General features: G+C 49.1%; 1 protein-coding gene across 3 annotated transcripts; it reads left to right on the top strand.

Annotated features, from left to right (window-relative positions):
* Window positions 1-7024: 7024 nt before the first annotated feature.
* Window positions 7025-18195, top strand: LGALS12 (galectin 12). Of its 3 annotated transcripts, none has more exons than XM_070782480.1 (9): window positions 7025-7333; window positions 8984-9072; window positions 9168-9381; window positions 10565-10684; window positions 11606-11644; window positions 12237-12263; window positions 12869-12957; window positions 15221-15371; window positions 15942-18195. In XM_070782480.1, the coding sequence occupies exons 2-9, from the start codon at window positions 9032-9034 to the stop codon at window positions 16086-16088; spliced, it is 828 nt and encodes a 275-aa protein (XP_070638581.1). In that variant the 5' UTR covers window positions 7025-7333; window positions 8984-9031; the 3' UTR covers window positions 16089-18195. The 3 variants fall into 3 exon arrangements, with proteins under 3 accessions (XP_070638581.1, XP_019810929.2, XP_019810930.2); XM_019955370.2 differs by having other exon boundaries at window positions 7025-7317; XM_019955371.2 differs by lacking the exon at window positions 12237-12263 and having other exon boundaries at window positions 7025-7317.
* Window positions 18196-21340: the final 3145 nt, after the last annotated feature.

The following is a 21340-nucleotide window of genomic DNA, read 5'->3' on the forward strand; positions in this document are numbered from 1 at the left end:
TAGTATTTCACTGAAGTTTTCATTTGCACATAACTGATCACTAATAGGGCTTCCCTGGTGGCTCAGACAGTAAAGCATCCGCCTGCAATGCAGGAGACCTGGGTTTGATCCCTGGGTTGGGAAGATCTCCTGGAAAAGGGAATGGCAACCCATTCCTGTGTTCTTGCCTGGGGAATCCCATGGACAGAGGAGCCTAGCAGGCTATAATCCTATGCTGTGTGTAGTCACCCAGTCATGTCTGACTCCTTATGACCCCATGGACCGTAGACTGCCAGACTCCTCTGTCCATGGACATTCTCTAGGAAAGAATACTGGAGTGGATTGCCATGCCCTCCTCCAGAGGATCTTCCCAACCTAGGGATCGAACATCAAGATCTTTACATATATTTATTAGCCATTTAGACTTTCTCTTTTAAATGTGCCTGTTCGTGTCTTCTGCCCATTTGCCTTTGGAGTTGTGCTCTTACTAATTTGTAGGTATTGTTTATATATTCTCGATATTCATCTTTAGCTAGTCATATTTGTTTGCACACATTTTCTTCCAGTTCCTGGCTTGTCTTTTCACTCTCTTTATGAAATCTTTTGAAGAGAAATTATGGACTTTAAGGAAGCAGAATTTACCAATTCTTTCTTTTGAGGCCAGCTCCCTATGTCTTTTCATGAAGTCTTACTTTGCCCTGAATTCAGGAAAATATTTTTCTACATCTGTTTTGTAAAAGTTTTAAAACGTTCTTTTTCATTCTGTCAATCTGGAATTGATTTTTGTGTGCATGTGAGGCAGAGATCCAATGTGTGTTTCCCTCATATGAATAATCATTTATCTCAGCATCACTTACTGGTAGTTTCTCCCTTCCCTTCCAACCCCACCCCCAAGCCCCACCCTCATGATGAGCAAGGCCACCTCTGTCACATGTCAGGTTTTCGTGAATGAGCAGGAATATTGTTGGCTCTTATTCTACTCCACAGGCAAAGTGTTTGTCTTTGTGCTACTACTGTTAAGGGAAACACACTGACTGAAACCTCCCACCCTGGCCAGCTGCTGCTAAGTCACTTCAGTCGTGTCCAACTCTGTGCGACCCCATAGACGGCAGCCCACCAGGCTCCCCTGTCCCTGGGATTCTCCAGGCAAGAGTACTGGAATGGGTTGCCATTGCCTTCTGCATAGTAAATATTTGTGTGAGTTATTTTATGACAGGAGGTCCTGGCAAGGAACACAGAACTAACAACCCATCACCAATGGGAGGAATCTGGGAAAGGTCAAAAGAAGACACCATGTGTCCTGCCACCTCCCAGAGTCCCTCTCACTGGCATCCATCTTGGCTAAGCAATGCCTGTGCCACCAGGAAGGACCCTGAGTCAGAGTGACTGGCCAGAGAAAACCCGGAAACGAATCCCATCACCATAAAGTTGGAAACTGTAAGCCACATGGCAGAGCACTTCTCCTGGGTTCCCTTACCCTACCTCTCTGCCTGGGAGCCCCTTCCCAATAAAGCTTCTTGCTTTGTCAGTATGTGTGTCTCCTTGGACAATTCATTTCTGAGTGTTAAACAAGAGCCCACTCACTCTTAGACCCTGGAAGGGATTCAACGATCTCATCATATGATCTTAATTACTGCACCTTTATGATAAATCTTAACATATGGATATCTTCAGATTCCCCTTATTCTTCCTCAGGAGTTTCTTGACTATTCTTGAGCTTTTGCCCTTCCATAAATATTTCAGAATCAGCTTGTCAGGTTGCTCAAAAGAGTGTGTCATCACTTTGATTGACATTACATTGAATCCATAAATCAATTTGGCAATTTTGAGATCTTTAAAAACTTGAGTCTTCCAATCTATTACATATTGTATCTCTCTTTTTGTTAGTACCTCTTTAATGTCTTTCAATGAAGTTTTATACTATTCTTCATACAGATCTGATCTTAGGTGTGTATTACATTTTTTTTCTCTATTCATTTGAAAGTTTACACTCTATTCTTTTATTTATTGACCTCAAAATTTTAACATTTATGCTTAAAGGTTTAAAGTAATATCCTAAACACCCCTCTGAAGCAATGTGAGAATCTTGGGACACTTTCACTCCAATCTTACCCTTCCATGCTATTTTAGTTCTGCCCTTTTTTAAAACCCCCAATTCACATTATTAATGTTACCATTATTACATTATATATATATATATATATATATATATATATGCTTAGATTTGCCTATACATTTGCCACTCCATTTGTTTATCATTCCTTCTCGCATTGCAAACCTTCCCTCTGAAGTCATCTTTCTTCTTCCTAAAATATAGCCTATACATTTATATATAGTTCCTATAGGAAACATCTGTGAGTGATTAACTCCTGGCTTGCTCCAGACGCTTGCTCCTTGGAACAAAAGCTATGACCAACCTAGACAGCATATTAAAAAGCAGAGACATTACTTTGCCAACAAAGGTCTGTTCAGTCAAAGCTGTGGTTTTTCCAGTAGTCATATATGGATGTGAGAGTTGGACCATTAAGAAGGCTGAGCACCGAAGAATTGATGATTTTGAACTGTGGTGTTGGAAAAGACTCTTGAGGGTCCCTTGGACTGCAAGCAGATCAAACCAGTCAATCCTATAGGAAATCAGTCCTGAATATTCATTGGAAGGACTGATGCTGAAGCTGAAACTCCAATACTTTGGCCACCTGATGCGAAGAACTGACTCATTGGAAAAGACCCTGATGCTGGGAAAGATTGAAGGCAGGAGGAGAAGGGGATGGCAGAGGATGAGATAGTTGGATTGCATCATCGACTCCATGGACATGAGTTTGAGCAAGCTCCGGGAGTTGGTGATGGACAGGGAGGCCTGGCGTGCTGCAGTCCGTGGGGTCGCAGAGAGTCAGACACGACTAAGTGACTGAACTGAACTGAACTCTTGGTTCTCATGGTGCCCAGATGAGGACCTCAGAGGTTCCTGGGGCATCATATGGAGAAGCAAGAGCCACAGGGCTGTTCAGGCAGCCAGGCGGGTTTGGAGGTCTGCAGAAGGACAGGCTTCTGCCTCTGAAAGGGCCCAAGGGGAGACCCCGGTGCCTCTCTGAGGGGCTCCTCCTTGACAGAGAGTGCTGGAGTAAAAAAACTTTGTCTGTTCTATTTCTACACTATTTCTACTGAGGTCCCCAGCACTAGAACTGCTCAGAGCTGGGAGTGCCTCGTGGGCCCCCATGGCTCTGCTCCCCCACCCCCACATTCCCCAGCCGGAGGCGTTTCCACCTCCCCTCCCATTCAGGGCACTGCGGTGGGAAGGTGCCCACAGGAGCAGACTGTGCTTCTGCTCCTCCAGGCCATTAAGCTTTGCATCTCTTCCCTAGAAAATAGAATAGGAGAGCAAAAGCTGTGCACTGATTGAGTTGTGGTTTGGGATTTTTGGATTCTTTGTTTGGTTGGTTCAGTAAGATACACATCAAAATATTAATAACAAGAAATGTCATGTTAGCCTACTGAGCCTATGAGTGTTGCTTGTCCTTTTCCCAATTTTATGATATTTCTATCCATCTCTTTGGGGGTGGGGGGAAGAGAAATAAAAACAGCTGGCTTTGTCCTTTGGTTCTCCCCTCCAAGTATATGTCTTCTCTCTCCAGTTAGACTGGGGGCACCCTGAGAGCAAGATTGATTGCTGATCCCTTTAATGAATGCAGCATCCAGTTATTAAAAAAATTGCTGCAGTCACTAAAACTCACTTACAGGGCAGCATAGAAATTGAAACTGTTTACTCAAGAGTATATGAACCTGCTTTCAGACAATAGCACCTTCATTCCTTCAAACACACTAATTGAACATCCCCTGTGTTCAGGCTCCACCTAAACTGATTCTTATACCCCCACCTCCTCCAAAATGATCTTGGCTAGAATTAACCAGCTTGCCACCCCCTCCAGATTATACCTCAGTCTTCCCTGTTTTTCCAGAATTTTCCCAATCATTTGATTCAAGATGTTGGAGTCCCTTTGGGGAGTCGTTTTTCCTTGTCTCCCTTATCCAGCCAGCTGTCAGGTTCTGCCAATTCTTCTTGCCTTGTCAATTCTTCTATCCTGCCACTATGTTTTAGGATGATGCAAAACTGGTTCTGAGAGAAAACAGATCCAGGAGCATTTTCAGTGACCTAGAAGGGAATCAGATAGAAGAAAGGGATGGAGACAAGACTGAAGTAGGTTAATCTATGCAGTAGTCCCTCCCTAGGCCCAGAGAGGTATACCTATTCAGGAGCAGTGAAAGAGGCTGCTAGATCAAAGAATGGGGTAAAGTGGGGCACCTTGAGATCCCTGAGCATGGATTATGTTTCCCAAACTATTAATTGGTAACTGACAAATATTGATTTTTTAAAAAATGCCTCAGTTACAATCTGTAGCTAGTTAGAAGAGTATGTGGGCTATTTTGCAGTTGGGCCATGATTCCACTCCTGCTAAGGGAGAGACAGAGAAGAAGGCAGAGACAGGACAGGAGTTATAAATCATCACCTCTCACAGTCACCCAGTCTATATTTTAAGCATTTTCCCTGTATCAGGCATTTGCTTGGTACTCAGGTTGTAAGAATAAATCTGCCCTCTTGGAACTTACAGGTGAGGAGTAGGGGAATAAGAGACAGACATTGAACAATTCTTCAATACATAATGACAAGCTATGATAAATGCTCTGAGGGAAAGGTACAGGGTGGAGGGCATGGGGGTGGGGTGGGAGAGTGCCAGTCTGTGGCAGGGGAATCCCACCTGCCAGCGTCAGGTCACCCTCAGCCCTTTCCTGAACCTCTCCCACAAGTGCCCCCTCACTCTGGCTCAGGAAGAGAAATTTACTCCACTGCCCCATCCCACCCCTGGACAGACTAACTAAGACCTTCTCTTACTCTGGAGTCTCTCAGATCAGATCCAGCAAATCTGGATGTGTACTTTAAACCAACCAGGTCCCCATCTGCCACCAGCTGTCAAAAGCTGGAGTCATTGAAAAAGAGAAATGACATGCACCATCCCCCTTTCTTCAGCTGCCTCCCCCCTGCAGGCCCTCAGCAGCCTCCACTTATGACTGTTACAAAGAGAAACAGTTATAAACACCTGAGGTTTCAGAACCACTCTCCTGTTATGGGCTGAATTGTGTCCACCACCCCCAAATCATCTGTTGAGTCCTGACCCCAAGTATGGCTTCCCTGGTGGCTCAGTGATAAAGAATCTGTCTACCAATGCAGGAGATGCAGCTTCAGTCCTGGGTTGGCAAGATCCCCTGGAGAAGGAAATGGCATCTCAATGGAAATCCCATGAACAGAGGAGCCCAGCAAGCTACAGACCATGGGGTCACCAAGAGCCAGGCACAACTTAGCGACTAAACAACAAAACCACAGTATGTAGAATGTGAGGTGCGCTGTGTTTGGAGATAAGGCCTTTGGAAGGAAAAGGAAGGTAAAATGAGATCAAGTGGGTGGACCCTAATCCAATATGACTGGTCTCCCTACAAGAAAAGATGAGGGTGCAAACCAAGGAGAAAAACAACCCTGCGGACAGCTTGATCTGGGCCTCTAGCCTCCAGAACCGTGAGAAAATAAACACCTGTTGTTGCAGCCACCCAGCCCACAGTGTTTTCGTATGCTGCCCCTAGCTCCTCAATTCAGGGAGGAGGCTGGACAGGGTGTGGGCGCCGCCCTCGGGTGCAGGGCTCCCCATCCCTGCCCAGCTGGTTTCTCTACCTTTGTTTTTTCCCCCCTGCTGTGTATATAGATTATTCTTCCTGAACACACCTCAGATCCAATTTCCCCACACAGAACCTTCAGCCGCCCAGCTCCCCCCTACCCAGCAGGGTCTGAGCAAACAGCCTGGTTCTGTACCTGGAGCCCTGTGGATTAGGATCTAAGTCAGTGTTTCTCAAACATTAAAATGTTGATTCCTGGGCTCTTTCACCCCAATATCTCTGGGGTGGGGCTCAAAAATTTATATGTCTAGATCTTCCAGACCCAGGGATTGAACCTGAGTCTCCTGCCTTGCAAGCAGATTCTTTGCCATCTGAGCCACCAGGGAAGCCCAATAAGTTCCCAGGAGGTACTGATGCAGCCTCTTTCCCCGGGAGCCCCCAAGGACTCACCCATCAGAGCAGCTGCTTCCTTTCCCCTCCCCACCCCGGGCCCTTGAGCCTTTGCCCAGCTTTGTCCTGCCAGGAATTCTCTGCTGCCAAGTGGACACGGTGGTCAGATCCTGGGGCTTCCCAACTCAGGATAAAGTTGAGAGGTTGTGCTGCTTTTTAAAGGAAAGGGCTTATTGGAATTTGAACCAGAACTGGAATGGTTTCAGTCCCAAGGATCATTTGCTGTTGTTGTTCAGTTGCTGAGTCGTGTTTGACTTCGCGACCCGGTGGACTGTAGCCCACCAGGCTCCTCTGTCCATGGGATTCTCCAGGCAAAAATACTGGAGTGGGTTGCTATTTCCTTCTCCACCAAAGGAGAATAGGGTAGCTTAAAAAAAAAAACACAGAAATCTAGACCCACTCCCAGATACAGACCTCCCTTCAAGACAGGAGACACGCTACTGTGATCACCTTTTCTATATGTAAATGATCAAAAGGAGCCCCAGCGAGGGTAAGTGACTTGTCCTGGGAAACAGCACATTATAGCAGAGGCTGAGCAAGAACCCAGGTCTCCTTTGGTGTAGTTGTGTGCTCCCCTCTGCTCACCTGCCTTTTCCGAGCCAAAGAGGGTCTCCTCTCACCCTGCCTGTTCTTACCTCTCCCCATCCCACATACTTGTGACCCAGCTGGGCCCTGGCATTTCCAGCCATTGTGAAATGGAGCCTCAAAGGACTATAAAACTTGCCAAAAGGAGAAGAGTGGGGAAAGCGGCAGAAAAGGAGGGAGAGGTGGAAACCTTTTGTTGGGGGAGGGAAAGGGAAGCCCCCCATTGGTGTCCAGGAAGTTGGGGGCGGGGCTTCTCCTGGGACCTGCCCACATGTACCACCAACTCTGCCTCTGACCCCTGGAGGGCTCCAGCTGCCGCCCCGGAAACCACAACCCCCTGCTGGCCTCAAAGGAGCCAGCTTCTGGCTTCCCTCTGCAACAGGCTGCGTGCTTCAGACCCTGAGGATTAGTTACTGCAAGCTTCGCACCCCTCGACCTGGACTTCTGCTGACACCCAGTCCAGCCGGTGGGGCTGGAGCTGGTGTGGGGCACTGGGGGTAGACAGCGGACCCTGCCTGGTGCAGGTGAGACTGACAGCTGGGAGAGCTGCCCCAGGCACCCCACGCCACCCCCATGGTACCTGGAGAGAAACTGGACCCGCTTCCTGACACTTTCATCCTGCAGCCGCCAGTCTTCCAGCCGGTGAGCAGCCGCTCAGGTCTGGAACCTCCTGGGTCTCAGGGCTCCCCCTTCCAGCTGGGCCCGGTCTCCCAGGTTGGCAGGGGGCTGAAGAGGCCTTGAGTCATGGACCCTGCTTCCCCAGCCCCTGCCCATGGCTCTTGGAAGGCCCTCCTGAGCTTAGAGTGACTGACAGCTCATTCCCACTCGTCAATGAGCTCATGGGGTGATTGCATTTTAAAAACAGTAGAGCCTGAAGACAGTGCTGTCTCCTATTCCACAGTGGGTGGCTAAGAGGGCCTGGGCGGGGAGTGCGTAGTATTGCTGGGGGACCCTGATCACTGAGGAAGAACAGTCTCATCTCCAGCCTGGGAGTCGGGTCAGAACCTCCCAGTCAGACACAGGGTTGGGGTTTCCTGGACTCCTCCTTTGGCCCAGTGCCCTGCAGATTTCCTGAAGCCTGGCAGTGCATTACAGAAGATCAAACTCCCAGGAGACCCACCCTCCCACTAATGAGCACTAATTATCACTTTCTCTTTACTTGGTCCTCTCCTCTCAGGAGAACAGCTTCAGCTCAGTTAATTACAGGCCAGGCCCAGAGCTTGGGAAGTGGGAGGGACTGACATGCTGAGCCCAGCTAAGCTGTGGGTGCTCTGATAGCTGGGGCCTCCTGATCCTCCCCAGGTGAGAGGGGCCCCTTGCTTTGCAAGCTGCAAGCTCCCACCTGGAGTGCAGAGCTGTCGGGTCTCAGCTCTTCTTGGCAGTTTGGGCTTCTGAAAGCTGCCGGGAGTTGGAGAACACTGGGTAAGGGCCCATCTTGTGACACTGCCCAGTGTGTACCTGGGCAAGTTCACGTTTATTCTGCAGACACCTCTTTAGAGCCCACTCTGTGCCAGGCCAGGCCCTGAGCCTGTAGAAGCTAAAGACAGGACTTTGGCTTTGAGGGGCTTGTGCCTCCCAGCCAAAGGGCTCCGTCTAAGCCAGTCGGCCAAGGGCCAAACTAGCCACGGCAGCAGAGAGCACAGTGAGGGAAGGGATAATTCAGGCACCAAAATGGATGACGCTTGGAGAAGCAATCAGAGCCTGGGAAGTCAAGTCAGATTTCACAAGGTGGAGGGGGTGCTGAGGAAACAGTCCCAGAAAGGGCCAGAAGCGGTAAGAGTATGCGTCGTCTTTTAGGAATACCAGGGGGAAAGGTGAGCTGAGCAGGCAGACTGAGTCATTATCAGGCATCCAAGCCAGGATCTGTGCTCAGATCCCAACTTGTCCATCCCTCTGCCTCCCGGTTCCCAGGCTCTGGCCTATAAACAGTCCTCGGGGAGCCTGGACACTCACTGAAATGGAGCCCTGAAGGACACCCATTGGAGGCCAGGGTGGCAGCCAGGGGACTGTAAACCTCAGTGGGGTCACTACTGTGCCCTAGGAGCTGAGAGAGGGGCTGGGCTGGTGCTCCAAGGGGGCAATGGGGCTGGATCTGGCTTCCCCTGTGCTGTGTGGCCTGGGTGTTGTGAAGAAAAGAGAGTAGGCGAAAGAGAACATTTCAGAGAAAACTTATTTTTCCCCATCAAGACATTTTCTGTTTGGGGTGGGACAGTTATCTTGTTCCTCTTCCCTCCTCATCCCACCCCCAACACAGGGGTCCCTAGGCCCTTTCTCCAACCTGGTATGGATGAGTTTCTTCTTTGTTCAGGTGATTCCTTTTGTCACAACAATTTTTGGTGGCCTGCGAGCAGGCAAGATGGTCATGCTCCAGGGAGCGGTCCCTCTAAATGCACACAGGTAAGGGGAGTGCTCCATGGGGCTTCTTCTCTGCCTTCAGGGTCTCTGGGAGTCTCTGACCAGAGGCGCCCTTTGAGAGCCTCACCTCCCCCCAGGTTCCAGGTGGACTTCCAGTGCGGCTGCAGCCTGCACCCCCGGCCAGATATCGCCATCCACTTCAACCCTCGCTTCCACACCACCAAACCCCACGTCATCTGCAACTCCCTGTACCGTGGGCGCTGGCAAGTTGAGGCCCGGTGGCCCCACGTGGCCCTGCAGAGAGGGGCCAGCTTCCTCATCCTCTTTCTCTTTGGAAATGAGGAGATGAAGGTGAGCGGGAGGGGACACCAGGGCTTCCCAGGTGGTGTTCGTGGTAAAGAACCTGTCTGCCAATGCAGGAGATGCAAGAGACGATCCCTGGGTCGGGAAGATCCCCTGGAGGACATGGCGACCCACTCCAGTATTCTTGCCTGGAGAATGCCATGGACAGGGGAGCCTGGAGGGCTACAGTCCATAGGGTCGCAAAGAGTCGGACACGAATGAAGCGACTTAGCACGCACGGGAGGGGACATCATGGGGTCTAGAAGTTGTGTCCTTCTGCTTCCCTTTCCTTCAGCCGCTCTCCTTGTCACTGTGTTAAGGGGTATTTGGAGGGATGAAGCACAGAGTCCAGTACTCAGAGAACCAATGAGCTGCCATGCCTGGTTCCAAGCTGCCCTGGGCTCACCTGGCCCGGTACACATGGTGGTATTCAGCAGACGCCATGGTGCTGCTGCTGTCACAGGGGGCGTCTAGAGAGCGCTGCAGATGCCGGGCGGGTGCTGTTCTCAGCTCACTGACTCCTCACAACAACCCATGAGGAAGGAACTGTCATTCTCCCCATCACACAGAAGAGTGGGGACGGAAGGGAGAGAGAAACCTGGCCTCAAGGCTTTCACTGCTGATGCGAACTCCTGCCAGAAGGATCTTCAGACTTCTCCAGGGCAGAGGGAGCTGGTGCCAGCCAGCACTGCAGGGAGGGACAGGGGTCCCAGAGCCCCTGAGGCCGCTCACCTGTGGATGCGGCAGGCGGAGGGCTGCTGCGGCTGCTGGAAGGTCAGCTGAAAGACTAAAGTGGGGCAATGTGGTGTGTCAGGGGCCAGGCGGGGCATTGAAGGTGCTCTGCCTGCCAGTTCCACAACCTTGGGGAGGCTACTTAAGTTCCCCCAAGCCTTGGGCACCTGTCTTTATTATTTTTTTATTTTATTTTTTAACTTTACAATATTGTATTGGTTTTGCCATATATCAACATGAATCCGCCACAGGTATACACATGTTCCCCATCCTGAACCCTCCTCCCTCCTTCCTCCCTGTACCATCCCTCTGGGTCGTCCCAGTGCGCCAGCCCCAAGCCTGTCTTTAAAACATACTTGCCTCCTAGAGTTGGTGTGAAGTTAAAAGAGGAAAATTCCAGTAAGAGACTCAATGGATGTCTGGCACGTCAGTGTGGTCTCAGCCTCGTCTGTCTCTCCAGGTGAGTGTAAATGGACAGCACTTCCTCCACTACCGCTACCGGCTCCCGCTGTCTCGGGTAGACACCCTGGGCATATTTGGCGACATCTCGGTGACAGCCGTTGGATTCCTGAACATCAACGTAAGTTCCTCTGGGGCCAAGGCCTGGGTGGCAGCAGTCTCTGACTTCCCCTGATGCCTGGACAAGCCTGGGACCCCCTTCCATCCCAGACAAGTCCTGACACCAATTATAGCCAAGGTGGAGGGCATCCATCCAGGTGTTGGACATGGCAGGGGTGAGGGAGGAGCTGACCACAGAAGAGGAGCCCAAGAGCCTGGGGCAGAAGTCTATCCTGGACGTGAAAGTGAAAGTCGCTCAGTTGTGTCTGACTGTTTGTGACCCCATGGACTGTAGTCTGCCAGGCTGTTCGGCCCATGGAATTCTCCAGGCAAGAAAACTGGAGTGGGAAACTGTTCCTTTATCAAGGGATCTTCCCAACCCAGGAATCAAACCCAGGTCTTGCACATTGCAGGCAGGTTCTTTACCATCTGAGCCACCAGGGAAACCCATGAATACTGGAATGGAGAGCCTATCCATTCTCCAGGGGATCTTCCTGACCCAGGAATCAAATCAGGGTCCCTTGCATTGCAGGCAGATTCTTTACCAACTGAGCTGCCAGCTGAGCTATCCTGGGTGTGGAGTCTGGTCAATGTGGAGCAGTGGCCAGAAAGCAAATGACTTGGAGTCTTGGAGCTGTGGACCCAAACATAGCACTGGCTGTATCATTCCCAGCTGAGGAGCTAATTTAAAAGTGCAGATTTCTGGAACCCACCACCAGAGATTCTGATTTAGTAAGTCAGAGGTAGGGCCCAGGAATCAGCATGATCAAATGCCAGGTTTGAGAAGCCCTGACAAGGCCTCTGGGGAGAGGAGGAGCTACCAAGGCCACAGCTGGCCTCTGCCCTCCTTCCCAGGCACAGCAGGGCAGGCAGGAGGCAAATCAAAACTCTAGACTTGCAGTGGTCCTGAATCCTGCCTGTTGCTTTTTCTCTCTCCCAACAGCCATTTGTGGAGGGTGGCAGCGAGTATCCGGTTGGACACGTGAGTCTTGGGAGCTGGGTTAGCCTTCGCTGTCCCAGCCGTCCCAGCTGAGCCGGTACCCCTCCCTCTGACCCCAGTGGGACCTGCCACTCGCTGGACTGATGCTCACATTGCACAAGGCCCAGCTGCCCCCTCCCTCACTGTGCAGTCACCATGGTTACAGCTGGCCCTGCCTCAGTCCATGGGAGCCTGGATTTGCCTCTCCCTGGTGCCAGGGCCAGCTAGGGAGGACAGATGGGGTGGGCTGACTTCCTGGAGTGGGCAGGGCCCAGCCTTTCTACCAGATCCATCTCAGATGGAGCTTCAGCAACCCTGCAAGGTAGCAGGTTGGCTTGCAGGGCAGAAGGGAGATGAGACCCAGGGACTTGCCCAGAGTCACACAGTGAGTGAATGACAGACCCTGCATCCAGTTCTTCCTCATTATTCCAGAGCCGGTGTCCACCTGAATTCAAGAGGGCCCCACTGGAGGGCCAATCATTTTCCCGTATTATCTCTGAGAGAAGTAAACCCCCAGTATCCCCAACTTTTAAGGATCCCTTTCGTTGAGCGAGCACCACGTGGCCTCCATGTCCCCTCTTTCTTTCCTTGACAGCCCTTCCTGCTGAGGAGCCCGGGGCTGGTGAGTGACCTCTGCTCCTGCGTCTGGTGGAGGGACAGTCCCTCACCTGCTCTATCAGGGCTGGGAGGGCGCCCCACCTGGTGGGAAATGGCCCCCAGCACCAGGATTTGCCCTTGAATTGCAAGTTGTGGGTGAACAGGCAACTTCAGGCTGAAGCTCCAGCTTCATTTTACCTATTCTCCATTTATTCTGCACACAATTTTCTGATAGTCATCCCTGCTAGGCCAAGCACCAGGCTGTAGGGTGGAGGTACATATCAGTTCCACCTCTCCAGCTGCATACAGGCTGGTGGGGAGGCAGACCAAGGAATGAGCCATTACCATTTGGAGCACAGCATTAGGGGCTCACAGCACGGGGGGCAGGCGAAAAGAAGGGGAGGCCAGGGAGAGCAGAGTACAGGAGGCTGGCCTGCAGTAGGTGTATAATAACTAAGCAGAGCTGTTTCCTCCTGGCTGCAGAGCAGAGGCAGAGGTTTACCTGCCTCAAGGCTCCCTGGCCCCTAAGGACAGTCCAGGAAGCAGCTCCTCCGGGCAGTAGCCCTCCCCAACCCCCTCTGTGAGATCCGCCTCACCCCCACCTCTCAGTCATCTCCTGTGTTCCTTCAGGAGGTGCCCTGCTTCCATGCCCTTCCCCGGGGTCTCTGGCCTGGACAGGTCATCATAGTGCGAGGACTGGTCTTACCGGAGCCAAAGGAGTAAGTATGCAGAGTTGGGGGTAGGGGTGGGGGACAGGACGCATCTCTGTGCCAGGCACAAGCTTTAGAAGCATCACCTCTTTAATCTCCAGCACTACTGTTTAGCCCCCACCTTCCAGGTGAGGAGACAGAGGAGCAGAGAGCAGAAGTAAGTTGCCCAAGGTCACAGAGCCTGTTAAAGTCTGACCTGGGGTTGGTTCCAGGGCTCAGGTGGCTTTGTGGCACCAGCAGCTCCAATTCCAGGAGTGTCTTCCCTGCCTGGACGTGTGGTCAGGCCAGCCAGCCTCTCACCGCAGGTCCCAGCTGCAGCCTCAGGAAAGGTCCTTTAAAGACACAGGCTGGGACTTCCATGGCAGCCCAGTGGTTAGGACTCTGCACTTCCAGTGAGGGGCCATAGGTTTGCTCTCTGGTCAGGAAACTAAGATTCCCTCATGCCTCTCAGCCAAAAAAAAAAAAAAAAACTAGAGAATAAAAGTGTACAACTTGAAAAATCGCAAACAGATGAGAGGAACTGATCTCCCACAGTGCCCTGGTTTAGGAAACTCCGCCAGGAGACCCCAAAAAGGAGGCCCCGCGCAGGGAGGTGGGGACTTGGAGGAACTCTAGTCAAGAGGATACTGCCTGAGTTCTCCCACAGGGGGCGCTACGACTTTATTCCTCAAACCTGCAGGCTCCAGTTAAGACAAGTATCTTTCTTTTCTTTCTTTCTTTATCCTTCTTTTCTTTCCTTCTTCCTCATCATCCTTCCTTCTCTCCTTCTTTCCTTCTTTCTGGAACTGCACTGGATCTCATGACGTTCCTGGACCCGATTTCCTGGGTTTGACTTCTGTTGCATGGGTGCGTGCTAAGTCGCTTCAGTTGTGTCCGATTCTGTGCGACCTTACGGACTGTAGCCCGCCAGGCTTCTCTGTCCATGGAATTCTCCAGGAAATAATACTGGAGTGGGTCATCGTTTCTTTCTCCAGGGGATCTTCCCGACCCAGGGATCAAACCCATATCTCTTATGTCTCCTGCATTGGCAGGTGGGTTCTTTACCACTAGCGCCACCTGGGAAGCCCTTGACTTCTGTTGAGGACACTTCAAATCTGAGCAGCTTCACAGCAGTGACCTTTCCTTTCTGTGCCTTAGTTTCCTTGTCTGTAAAAGGGGGTAAAAATAGTGCCAGCTTTAGGGATTATGCCAGGCATATAGCAAGCGGTCCACAAATGTGGTGGAGAAGCAGGGGACTAAGGAAAATGCCATGTATTTTCCCTGGCCTATCCCCTTCTGTTTTGTTCTTTTTTAAGTCACTGACCTGACTAAACCCTTGCCCTGCATGCGCTTGACCAGGTCTGTGAATTCTAGGCAGGCTTGCAGCACAGGCCTCGGCTGCATGGGCCTCAAAAACCAGGCACTACTGGGTTGGATTCCTGGTTTTGCCTTTTATAAACTGTGGTCTTGGGCAAGCCACTCCAACCCTCTGAGCCCTGAGTTCCCCCAGTGGAAAAAAAGGAGAAAGATAACCCCACCTGAACAGGGAAGATGAAAAAGTTTCCAGTGGACGAAAGAACCCCCACTCCTTCCCAAACTTGGAGACAGGAAGCCAGATCTTAGCTCAGAGTCACATGGTTATTAGCAGTTGACACACAGATCATTTTACTGCTCTCTCTCAAGGGCCATGATTCACGTGTCCTCAGAGGCCAGGCAGGTCACATAAACAGTGAGGCACCAGGTTGGGAATGTGGTGAAGTGGAAAGAATATTTCTATAGATCTTCTGATGCCAGATCTTCTGAATTTCTTTTTAAAAAAGAAGCCAAAATTTTCGAAAACTTTCTCAGTTTTTGAAAATGATAATACTTTAAAGTTGAACAATACTGGGGATCAGCCAGAACATTTCTATAGGTTAGGTCAGCCCTGGGCCACCTCAAGGCTTAGAACAACTGCTGCTGCTGCTGCTAAGTCGCTTCAGTCGTGTCCGACTCTGTGCAACCCCATAGACGGCAGCCCACTAGGCTCCCCCATCCCTGGGATTCTCCAGGCAAGAACACTGGAATGGGTTGCCATTTCCTTCTCCAATGCATGAAAGTGAAAAGTGAAAGTGAAGTCGCTCAGTCGTTTCCGACTCATAGTGACCCCGTGGACTGCAGCCTACCAGGCTCATCCGTCCATGGGGTTGTCCAGGCAAGAGTACTGGAGTGGGGTGCCATTGCCTTCTCCACTTAGCACAGGACCTGGTGTTTATTTAGCAAGCCCACAAGCACCTTCTCCCACCCATTCCTACAGTTTCACGCTCAGTCTGCGAGACGAGGCCGCCCACGTTCCAGTGACGCTCAGGGCGTCCTTTGCAGACAGAACTCTGGCCTGGGTCTCCCGCTGGGGCCGGAAGAAGCTGATCTTGGCCCCCTTCCTCTTCTACCCCCAGCGATTCTTTGAGGTGGGTCAGAATCCAGATCCCTGGTCCCTCTGGCATGGAGCACAGAGCTACACTCCCATGCAGGGGAGTGGGGGTACGTCCAGGAGTGGGGGCGCGGTTTGTGGAGCCAATGCCACTAGAAGAGAGGAGATCAGTGGGGCTGATCTCACACCCTGAAACACCAATTTAATTAATCAAAGTGGGCCCTGGCCTCAGCATTATTAAAAAGCCCTGCTGCGATTCATGGGGTCGCAAAGAGTCGGACACGACTGAGCAACTGATCTGATCTGATCTGATCTGGTCTGAATGACTCCAATGTGCAGCTGAGGTTGAGACCACTTCTCCAGGGGAAGCAACCCCTGTTACAGATGGTGAAATGGAGGCCAAGTCCTGGGCAGATCCTTGTGGAAGGGCTGACGACAACCTGGGCCCCTCCATCATCCCGTCTTTTTCACCACTGGGTGCCCCATGGGTTTATTCCTTGTGTCCTTTGATGGAAGGAGAAGCCACTGGGTGGGGCATCAGGCAGGCAAGGGAGGGTCTTGCTGCAGGCAAGGGAAGCCTGCAGCACCCCATGCCCTTCTGTACCAGGTGCTGCTCCTGTGCCAAGAGGGAGGCCTGAAGCTGGCGCTCAACGGGCAGGGCGTGGGGGCCACCAGCCTGGGCCAGCAAGTCCTGGAGCAGCTACGGGAGCTGCGAATCAGTGGTAGCGTCCAGCTCTACTGTGTCCACTACTGAGGAGGGAGACAGAGGGCCCAGCCAGAGAAGAGGACCTGCCTATACCAAGGGCCCCACCAGCTGATCCCACTCTCCTCCCCTTGTTAAAAATGTCCCCACGATGTCAGGCCTGGCTCACCTCCGGAACCAGGAGCCTGAGTCTGCAGATGCTTTGGGCCCCACAGCAGAAGGTGGGCACGAGAATGTGAAGGCTCCAGAAACTCTGCAGCTCCCTCTTCTGAGAGCCTGGGATTTGGCTCTGCCATCTTTCAAGGGCCTCTAAAAGGAGGTAGACACTCCAAATAAAGCCTAGCAAAGGTACTAATGAAGGTACCCCAAAATACAGCAGCTTTGAAAATTGAGATGTTTATTTCCTTCTCACACAAACAGAAAATGGTTCAGGTCAGTGGGTAACTCTGCTCCCTGTGGACCTTCTGGCTCATCCCACCAACCCCAGAGAGTCAGCATCACCTGCATGGCTGAAGCATGGTCACCACTGTATCTAGGTTTCAACCACTGAGAAGGCAAATAGAGAATACGGACAAGGCCCACCTGATGTCGTAAGCCCAGGCCTGGGATTGGCACACGCTATTTGCACTCACATCTCATCAGCAAATACTCAGTCACATGACCACACTGTCTACAAGGGAGGCTGGAAATGTTCTCTGTGAGATGACCATGTGCCTGGTCACAGGTCCACAACTGTGATTCCTGGGATATTTGGTATTATTTGTATGATCTTATTTTGTGTTTTCTACTTACTGTTGCTATTTTGTCCTTATATTTTCAGCTTTCATACTTACTATTGGATTGATGAAATCTCCTTTATCACCCTCCCGTTTTTTTTCTTAAGCTAATTTGGAAGTTATGAATTCCATTTTATGGCAATGGCACCCCACTCCAGTACTCTTGCCTGGAAAATCCCATGGACGAAGGAGCCTGGTAGGCTGCAGTCCATGAGGTCACCAAGAGTCAGACACGACTGAGCGACTTCACTTTCACTTTTCACTTTTCACTTCATGCATTGGAGAAGGAAATGGCAACCCACTCCAGTGTTCTTGCCTGGAGAATCCCAGGGACAGGGGAGCCTGGTGGGCTGCCGTCTATGGGGTCGCACAGCATCAGACACGACTGAAGCGATTTAGCAGCAGCAGCAGCAGTGGTTATCCATACTTTTTATTTTATTTTTTAATTAACATATAACATTGACTTTTCAGGATGGGTAAAATTCTAGATTTGCGTGATGACCACCAATACAATCAGGATATATAACTCCATCATTCCAAAAAATTCCTTGGTGTTGCTTCTGTGTAATCATACCTTCTCCACCCCCTCCCTTAACCCCCAGCAACTCACTGATCTGCTCTCCATTACTGTATTTTGCATTTTGAGCATGTCCTATAAATGGAATCAGGTAGGATGTGAACCTTTGAAACTGGTTTGTTTCAATCAGCAGTACCTTTGGGTACTGATCTAAGTTGCTGTGTGGTAACACTTAGCCATTTCTATTTATTATTAACACTCAGTATGATTCTATTGTACCGTAATATATCTGTTGACCCAGTGAAGAACATGTGAGTGGTTTTCAGTTTTTGACAATTATGAATAGAGCTGCTAAAAACATTTGTATACAAGTCTTTGTATGAATGTAACTTTTCATTTCTCTTGGTTTAATACTTACCAGTGGGCTTGATGGATTATGTGGTAAATGCATGTTTAATTTTATAAGAAACTATCAAACTATTTTCCGGAGTTATTTCAGAGTAGCTTTGGCAATTTCACATTTCCACCAGCAATCTATTAAATTTCCAGTTGTTCTGCATGCTCATCAATACTTGTTATTGTCGGGATTTTTTTATGTTAGCCATTCTTGATGTATAGAGGTATCTCATTGTGGCATTAATTTGTATTTCCCTAGCAGCTAAAGATGTTGAGCATCTTTTCATGTGCTAATTTTCCATCTGTGTGTTCTCTCAGAAGTGCTGTCCCCTTCTCTATTTTATTGAATTTTGTAAAAACTGGGACTGTTTCTTTAAACTGTTCATGAAATTTTCTGGGGAAGCTGTCTAGACCTGGATATTTCCATTTGCAAGATTTTATAATTAAAAATTCAATTCCTTTAATAGGACATGGAAATAGACTGTGTATCTATTTTACCTTAGGTTGGTTTCATTAGTTTGTGTTTTTCAAGAAATTGGTCCATTTAATCTAGATTCCATATATATGCATGACTATGCAATATTTGTTTTGCTCTTTCTGACTACTTTACTCTGTATAACAGGTTCTAGGTTCATCCACCTCACTACAACTGACTCAAATTCATTCCTTTTTATGGCTGAGTAATATTCCATTGTACATATGTACCATATCTTCTTTATCCATTCATCTATCAATGAATATCTAGGTTGCTTCCATGTCCTGGCCATTATAAATAGTGCTGCAATGAACACTGGGGTACATGTGTCTTTTTGAATTGTGGTTTTCTCAGAGCATATGCCCAGTAGTGGGGTTGTTATGTCATATGGTAATTTTATTCCTAATTTGTTAAGGAATCTTCATACTGTTCTCCATAGTGGCTGTACCAATCTACATTTAATCTTAGTCATCAAATGTAATACATGCATAGAGTACATAATATGGTTTTCTTATCTTTTCAATGTCTGTGGGGTCTTTAGTGAAAACCCTTCTTTCATTTCTGATGTTGGTAATTTGAATCTTTTTCCCTTTTTTTCTTTGTCAGTCTCACTAGAGTTTTACCAATTTAATTGGTATTTTCAGAAAAACAGCTTTGACCCTATTGATTTTCTCTACTGTTTTCTGTTTCCAACTTTATAAATTTCTGCCCTTATCTTTTTTATTTTCTTCTTTTTACTTGCTTTGGTTTATTTTGCTCTTTTTTCCTAATTTCTTCCGTTGAAAGCTCAGAGTACTGATTTTAAACTTTTCTTCTTTTCTACTATAAGCATGTAAGATAATACATTTTTTCTCAGCACTTTACCTATACCACACAAATGTTGATATTTTGTGTTTGCATTTTTTTTTTTCATTTTAAAATATTTGCTGGGGTGGTCCTAAGATGGTGGAGGAATAGGACAGGGAGACCACTTTCTCCCCCACAAATTCATCAAAAGAACATTTGAATGATGAGAAAATTCCACAAAACAACTTCTGAATGCCGGCAGAGGACATTACGCACCCAGAAAAGCAGCCCATTTTCTTCGAAAGGAGGTAGGAAAAAATATAAAAGATAAAAAGAGACAAAAGAGGTAGGGAAGGAGCTCCATCCCAGGAAGGGAGTCTTAAAAAAGAGAGAAATTTCCAAACACCAGGAAACACTCTCACTGCAAAGTCTCTGTCAAGCCTTGGAAACACAGAGAGCAACATAACCCGGAGGAAGAATAAATAAATAATTAAAACCCACAGATTACATGCCCAACAGTAACTCCCCCAGCAGAGAAGCAGCACAGACACCTGCATTCACCAGTAGCAAGTGGGGGCTGGGCAGGGAAGCGCAGGCTGCATTGCTTAGAGTAAGGACCAGGCCTGAATGCTCTGAGGGCAATCTGAGGGAACTAACTTGGGATAGCAAACCAGACTGTGGGATAGCTACCACGTGAAAAGCCCTAACCTAAGATACCACCAGGCCCACTCACAGAACAAAGGACTGACTAGAGCTACGCAAAAAGCCCTAACCTAAGACACCATCTAGCCCGCTCACAGAATAAAGGACTGAGCAGAGCTAGCCAGCAGCAGGCCGGCCCATCCCCCTCCGGAGACAGGCAGGCAAGGGCAGCCAGAGCCAGAAGAGGGCAATCGCGGCCCCAGAGAGGCATTATCTACCAAACTGCTAGCAGGCTTCATTGCTAACCAAGACCTCTTGGGATTCTGGACGGTCAACATCCACCTGAGAAGGTGCGCCGGTTGTACACCCAGAAAACCAAGCAGCAGGGACAGGGGAGGCGATAAGTCGCAGTGACCGTGCTTGCCAGACACCTGGTCACCTGAGCTGCTCGGACCTGGGAAGGGCACAAACTCAGGCCCAGCTGAGTCTGTGCCTCTGAGAACTACCCGAATACCTGAAGCTGAGTAGCTTAGACCTGGGAAGTGCATACAACCCAGGGCCAGCCTCAGACAGTTCCCAGCAGAGCAACATAGAGCCTGAGCAGCATAGACAGGGAAAGCACACACGCTGTGAGCAGAGGCAGGCCCAGTGTGCCCAAGACACTGCGAGCACTCTCCACGTATGCCGGTGTTATTTGTTTGCAGCGTCCCTCCCTCCCCACAGCACTACTGAACAAGTAAGCCTAAAAAATTGTCCACCATCACCCTCTTGGATCAGGGCAGAAATTAGACACTGCAGAGACCAGGAAACAGAAGCTGAAACAGAGGAAACCGCCCTGGAAGTGACAGGTGCAATAGATTAAAACCCTGCAGTTAGCGTCAACTACATAGGAAGGAGACAATAGATCTTGAGAAGTATAAGCTGGATGAAGGAACTATCTGAAAGCGAACTGACCCCACACTGTTCACAATGACACCAGAGAAAGTCCTAGATATATTTTTACTATTTTCATTCTTTAATTTTTTTTTAATTTTTACGTCCTCTACTAATCCTTTAATTTTCCTTTTTATAACCTATTACTTTGACAAAAATAAGACCCTATTTCTTAAAGCAAACTTCATATATATATATATATATATATATATATATATATAAAATAATTTTTGTGACTTTGTTTTTTTCCTTAAATATTGTATTTTTGAGAATCCAACCTCTACTCTAGATTTTCAATTTTTGCTTTTTGGTATTTATTATCAATTTTGTACCTTTAAGAACTGAATCTTCAGTAACCATTTTTACTTAGGAGAGAGGTCACTGGCCTGCTTGCTCTCTCCCAATTTGGATCTCCTTTTTCTCCACCAGGTCGCCTCTACCTCCTCCCTCCCCCCTTCTCTTCTCTACCCAACTCTGTGAATCTCTGTGTGTTCTGGACTGTGGAGAACACTTAGGGAACTGGTTACTGGCTGGATCTGTCTCTCTCCTTTTGATTCCCACCTTTATCCCCCTGGCCACCTCTGTCTCCTTCTTCCCTCTTCTCTTCTCTGTGTAACTCTGTGAACATTTCTGAGGGATCCAGACTGTGAAGAGCACATCAGTTCAGTTCAGTCGCTCAGCCGTGTCTGACTCTTTGCGACCCCATGAATCGCAGCACGCCAGGCCTCCCTGTCCATCACCAACTCCCAGAGTTCACTCAAACTCATGTCCATCGAGT

This window comes from Bos indicus, chromosome 29 (genome assembly GCF_029378745.1).
Source record: "Bos indicus isolate NIAB-ARS_2022 breed Sahiwal x Tharparkar chromosome 29, NIAB-ARS_B.indTharparkar_mat_pri_1.0, whole genome shotgun sequence".
Lineage (NCBI taxonomy): Eukaryota > Metazoa > Chordata > Mammalia > Artiodactyla > Bovidae > Bos > Bos indicus.